We start from the raw sequence: 6283 nt of genomic DNA on the forward strand, positions 1-6283 counted from the left end.
GTATGCACCGGGGACCTGATCAGAGCACTTAAAACCGGGAAAAGTCAGATTTTCATGATATGTCACCTTTAAGGTCTGGCTTGCATTAAATTGAACCAGTAGAGCCAGCAGGGTTTGCTTTACTCTTAACATTTTGTCTTCAATATAATCAAATGTTCTATACATTTTCCCTATTAAATTGACATATGATTCCAAATGGAGGGCATCACACTGATTAATGTAGTAATGTAGTACCTTTTTGCAATGGTAGGTGGCATTTGCTCCACACACAAGATCTTGGTTGGGCCATCCATCCAGATCAAAGTCCTCTCCACAGATGGTGCCATCTCCAGCATAACCAATACGGCACTCACACTTGTACATCGGGTCACTGAAGTGACTAAGGAAGATGCATTCAGCATACTTGTGGCAACTGTGGCTGTTGTCCTTGCAGGGGTTGTAGGGTTCACACACCTATTCATAGGGGGGAAAAAACAACAGATATTGAAACTTTGTCTATTTAAACACACATGACCCAGAACTTTGAGAACTCAATGTTGAAGGTATATGTTGGGAGGATGGATGTAAATTAGCCGCTCGGTAAGTGGTATGCGGGGTGATGTATATATGACTGACCTGTTTGTTTGTTTTAGCTGACTCCACTCCCATGCCATAGGGCTGAGTCCCTTTGTAGCGCGGGGGGCAGGGGAGACAGTGGAATCCGGGGTCTGTATTCACACATTGCTGTAGGCCACCCACCTTATGACACAGATCTGATACCATATCGCACTGCACACCGCAGAATGCAAAGGAAGCAAAAAAGAGAGAAAGAGAAAAGGATCAGAAGCATCAGGTGGTTGGCATGTTAAAATAACTGACCCCCTAGTCTCCATGATATTCTGATGTCTGGATATGGCTTTTGGTTCCTTTTTCAATGTAAATATACACTCACTGGCCACTTTATTAGGTACATCTTGCTAGTACCGGGTTGGACCCCCTTTTGCCTTCAAAACTGCCTTAATTCTTCGTGGCATAGATTCAACAAGGTGTTGGAAACATTCCTCAGAGATTTTGGTCCATGTTGACATGATAGCATCACGCAGTTGCTGCAGATTTGTCGGCTGCACATCCATGATGAGAATCTCCCGTTCCACCATATCCCAAAGGTGCTCTATTGGATTGAGATCTGGTGACTGTGGAGGCCATCTGAGTAAAGTGAACTCATTGTCATGTTCAAGAAACCAGTCTGAGATGATTTGAGCTTTGTGACATGGTGCATTATCCTGCTGGAAGTAGCCATCAGAAGATGGGTACACTGTAGTCATAAAGGGATGGACATGGTCAGCAACAATACTCAGGTAGGCTGTGGCGTTTAAACGATGCTCAATTGGTACGAAGGGGCCCAAAGTGTGCCAAGAAAATATCCCCCACACCATTACACCACCACCACCAGCCTGAACCGTTGAGACAAGGCAGGATGGATCCATGCTTTCATGTTCTTTACGCCAAATTCTGACCCTACCATCTGAATGTCGCAGCAGAAATCGAGACTCATCAGACCAGGCAACGTTTTTCCAATCTTCTATTGTCCAATTTTGGTGAGCCTGTGCGAATTGTAGCCTCTGTTTCCTGTTCTTAGCTGACAGGAGCGGCACCCGGTGTGGTCTTCTGCTGCTGTAGCCCATCTGCTTCAGGGTTCGACGTGTTGTGCGTTCAGAGATGGTATTCTGCATACCTTGGTTGTAACGAGTGGTTATTTGAGTTACTGTTGCCTTTCTATCATCTCTAACCAGTCTGCCCATTCTCCTCTGACCTCTGACATCAACAAGGCATTTTCGTCCACACAACTGCCGCTCACTGGATATTTTCTCTTTTTCGGACCATTCTCTGTAAACCCTAGAGATGGTTGTGCGTGAAAATCCCAGTAGATCAGCAGTTTTTGAAATACTCAGACCAGCCCGTCTGGCACCAACAACCATTCCACGTTCAAAGTCACTTAAATCCCCTTTCTTCCCCATTCTGATGCTCGGTTTGACCTTCAGCAAGTCGTCTTCACCACATCTAGATGCCTAAACGCATTGAGTTGCTGCCATGTGATTGGCTGATTAGCAATTTGTGTTACCAAGCAATTGAACAGGTGTACCTAATAAAGTGGCCGGTGAGTGTATGTGACTAAACAGACAGCTGTTTGGTTTGAAACCTTAACATGCCAATTTTAATACTTAGGTTTACAAGTTTGTTCAGAAGTAAGTATTTTGATGTAATTAGTCTGATACGATTTTGCTCACCTCATTGACATCTTCACAGGAAGTTCCATTGCCACGGTAACCATTTGGGCAGGGTCCACATTCCCAGGATCCATCAGAAGCTGTGATACACTCGACTCCGGAGAAGCAAGGGTTCGAAAGACAGCCATCTGTAAAATCAATACAGCACTCGTTTTAGTATAAAACATCACATATTATTCTTTCCTACTTAATTTCTGTGTTTAATGCTGAGAAAATTTTAGGAGGTTGAAAGGTAAAAGCACTGTAAAAGGGCATATATGCAACATATTTTGTTCACAAGTTTGTTTTTCTTACCAATAGGACACTCCTGTCGGTTGCATACTTCATTTTCAATGGAGTCTCCAAGACACTTCCGTCCTCCATGCTGCGGTTCAGGGCTGTTACACTCCCTAACACGACTCTTCAGACCCCCTCCACATGTAGCCGAACATTTTGTCCAAGGAGACCATGGACCCCAGCCACCATCAACTAAATGGGACAACATGGGTTACATTTCTGTCCTATTAGATATCCCACCCCAAATGTTTGATGCACAAATCTGTTTGTAGCGACTCAGTGCCCCCTGAGGGCATCTACATCATCTGTTTTGTGATCGTATGAAATTAATGTTTATATATTTGTATAACATAAAGTACTATGTTAAACACCCCAATGTATAAACACCCCAAATAAGCAGGCACGATACACATAGCTTGCCCTCTTCTGGCACTAAAAGTTAGCCCATATCCTAAACATTCAATAGCCCCTGATAAAACAAAAAATTCAGGGTGTTCCCAGTCATCTGCTATGTCTCTGATGTGAATGTCATTCATTTTGCATGACATGAGCATTTTGCCATAATTCTCTGATTGAACAAATTGCCCAAATTTGTGTACCCTCCCTGCTCTAATGATAATATAAGCCCTGGAAAGAATGACATCATCCTCTCAATGTTTTCCAGTTAAGATCTGAACAGCAGGGTGGATGAGATGGTTTCTAAATGAGCATGTGTGTGGTTGTGCTCAAATTGGGGTTGAGCTATAAGTTTTGTAGGGTTCTCAAAGTTAATGTTTAACAGCATTACATTTTTTTTAAATGCAGCTAACACATTTTTCAATTTGACGTTAAATATAACAGTGGTGATTAAATATGCAGTACTCACTCGGACAGGGGTCTGTGTTGCAGATCTGTGTCTCTCGTCCGTCACCTTCACAGTCCTTTCCACCTCTTTGTGGAACAGGAGCATTGCAGTGGCGGATACGTGTGATCAGTCCCTCTCCACACGTCACTGAGCAGGATGACCACGGAGACCATAAGCTCCAGCCACCGTCCTGACGAACTGTTAGTGCAAAACACAATGTTACTATAAGCATGCTACAATGATTCACTGCCAGCTATCACACATACAGTGGTTGTATTCATACCTCTGCGGCCACATTTTCCCAAACTGCACTTGCGTGTCTGAATCGAGGGTCCAGAACATGCATTGCTTGTGTCATCACAAGAGCGCCCCCTCTGTTGAGTGCCACTTCCACATGTGACTGTGCACTGAGTCCACTCTGACCATGGAGACCAGCCATCCTCACTGTCCATTGCTAGACAAAAAAATATACAACATCATAAGAAAATGGGCAAATATATATGTTGCATGTTTTTAGGACCGTACAATATTTAAATACACAAAAGGTTGGAGTCTGTAAGACAGAAGTCTCTTTTAGGCTTATTAAGTACATTTATTTGATCAAAAAATACAGTAAAAACAGTAATATCGTGACATATTATTACAATTTAAAATAACTGTTTTTTTTAAATATATTTTTAAAAATGTAATTTATTCCTGTGATGGCCAAGCTGAATTATCAGCAGCCATTACACCAGTCTTCACTGCCACATGATCCTTCAGAAATCATTCTAATAGGTTGATTTAATAATCAAGACTTTTTTTTATAATTATCATTTTATTTATTTATTTATTTTTTGTTGAAAACAGTTGTGCTGCTTAATATTTTTGTGGAAACTACAATACATTTTTTTCAGGATTCTTCGATGAATAGAAAGTTTTAAACAAAGTCATTTATATGAAATATAAATTATTTGTTACTTTATAAATGTCTTTACTGTCACTTTTGATCAGTTTAATGCATTCTTTCTGAATAAAAGTATGCATTTTTTATTTTATTTTCATATTTTTTTTCTAAATAAAGTATATTAAAACTATTTCAATTTTGTTACCAAAGACATAAATAAAGACTGTAAAACACAGACAAATTTGGTTGTAATGTATCTCTGTTTGTGCATCCACTTACGAAGGCAAACTGGACAGCATTCGCCATCGATGAAGGATGGATTGGCACATGCCACTGGAGGACAAGTGATCTGACGACAAACAACTTTTCCTTCTTGGCAGGTACATTTAGTACAGCTATCCACAATCCAGTCCTCTTTGTCCTCAAACATACGACCATCTTGCCAACACATAGTCTGCTCCGAAAGACTCTGCATCTTATTTAGTGCCTCCTTCATCGCCGTGTTTTCTTCTGTCTAAAAAGTCAGTTTGAAATGAATCACACAGTTGTTCATCTTCATGCTGCAATGAGACGTCATTCAGTCTTTCCACACATTCAAACATGACCAGCAGTCAAAATAACTATAAATTTTCACGCATTGAAAATTTTAGATGTTTTCCAACAGAAAACGTCTAACACAGTGATTTACTGAGCTCACATTCAAGCCACAGTTATGTGGGTAGATACCAAATTATGTGCCCACAAACATAACTGCCCTCGCATTTTTTAAACATCTGACAAAATCAATTAACTTCAACAATATGGCATGCTACATCTGCGTGTTAGATCTTTGAGGTAAGGTTAGCTTCTCTTTTCTAAATTACAGAAGTTATACAGTAGGTGCACAGTCTTGTTTAGGCGTAGGATAACACAGGTTACAAAGCAACACAACAGGACTCACCACTTTCTGCAGACCATCTATGAGGTTGCTAACGACAACTCTGAGACCCTTGAGCTCCTGGAAGAGGTTGGCCAGTTCTTCACAGGAACGTTCACACATCAGTTCTGAGGAGCTGGTTGCTGGAACATCTGTATTCTGGCCAATCACGTTGGTGGCAATTGAAGATGGAACCTCCACCTCCTCTTCACTCTCGCTGACTACATTCACCTCCACTGAGGAAAGAAAGAGAGAAGAAATTCTGATTAGTTTTGCGTGATGAACAGACCAGTACCTCATGAATCCAGCCTGGGTGAGCATAAGACACGTTCTACCATCCCAAACATTTGAAGTAGTGTATACTACAATATCCAACATTTAAGATACTGATCATTAAGCAAAAAGCAGTACAAATGAGCAAGATCTGGAAAACAAAAAAAGAAAATTGCATCGGTCATTGGTCACAGAACTGGTTAAGCGAATGTTGTGTCAGGTTGTTTGAGATGTTTTGATAGAGACACAGAGTTTACACTTTTCAGAGAAACCACACACTACAAATGGCTTACTTGTAGTAATTTGAGCAAGGTGGGATAAGAGAGAGTCTTATAATGTCGGAAAAATTACACACTTCAACTTTAAGGCAAATACAAAGACGGAGAATGCAGACATTGGGTATCTCACAGTGTGACAGCTAAACCTGTTTGTAATAAAGCTCTTTATATATGACACTCAGACACTTGAAGATTGTAATAGGGAGCCAAATTAAAATGTTTCATTTGCTTATGTGATATAACACATGTAACCGCGAGTGAACTATTTCTAGGCACACAGACCTATCTCAGCAATTATTGGTCACCGTCTTTAGAAGCTACATTTTTTGAAGTTATTTTTAAAGGGGTCATATGATGTTGCTAAAAATAACATTATGTTGTGTATTTGGTGTAATGAAATGTGTTTATGCGGTTTAAGGTTAAAAAAACACATTATTTTCCACATAGTGTACATTGTTTCTCCTCTATGCCCCGCCTTTCTGAAACGCGTCGATTTTTACAAAGCTCATCGGCCTGAAAAGCAAGGTGTGCTGTGATTGGCCA

The 6283-nt window shown here is 40.6% G+C and overlaps 1 protein-coding gene across 1 annotated transcript in view; it reads right to left on the reverse strand.

Annotated features, from left to right (window-relative positions):
• LOC107707836 (thrombospondin-2-like) overlaps positions 1–6283 on the reverse strand; it is a 20902-nt gene that overhangs the window by 8556 nt on the left and 6063 nt on the right. The window contains exons 4-11 of the mRNA XM_016511931.1: positions 5214–5425; positions 4553–4787; positions 3671–3841; positions 3409–3585; positions 2562–2735; positions 2268–2395; positions 616–768; positions 235–453 (exon numbers count right to left, since the gene is read on the reverse strand). Coding sequence (XP_016367417.1) covers positions 235–453; positions 616–768; positions 2268–2395; positions 2562–2735; positions 3409–3585; positions 3671–3841; positions 4553–4787; positions 5214–5425 — 1469 coding nt within the window. The remainder of the gene's footprint in view (positions 1–234; positions 454–615; positions 769–2267; positions 2396–2561; positions 2736–3408; positions 3586–3670; positions 3842–4552; positions 4788–5213; positions 5426–6283) is intronic.

This window comes from Sinocyclocheilus rhinocerous, unplaced genomic scaffold (genome assembly GCF_001515625.1).
Source record: "Sinocyclocheilus rhinocerous isolate Xijiao unplaced genomic scaffold, SAMN03320098_v1.1 scaffold1243, whole genome shotgun sequence".
Classification (NCBI taxonomy): Eukaryota; Metazoa; Chordata; class Actinopteri; order Cypriniformes; family Cyprinidae; genus Sinocyclocheilus; species Sinocyclocheilus rhinocerous.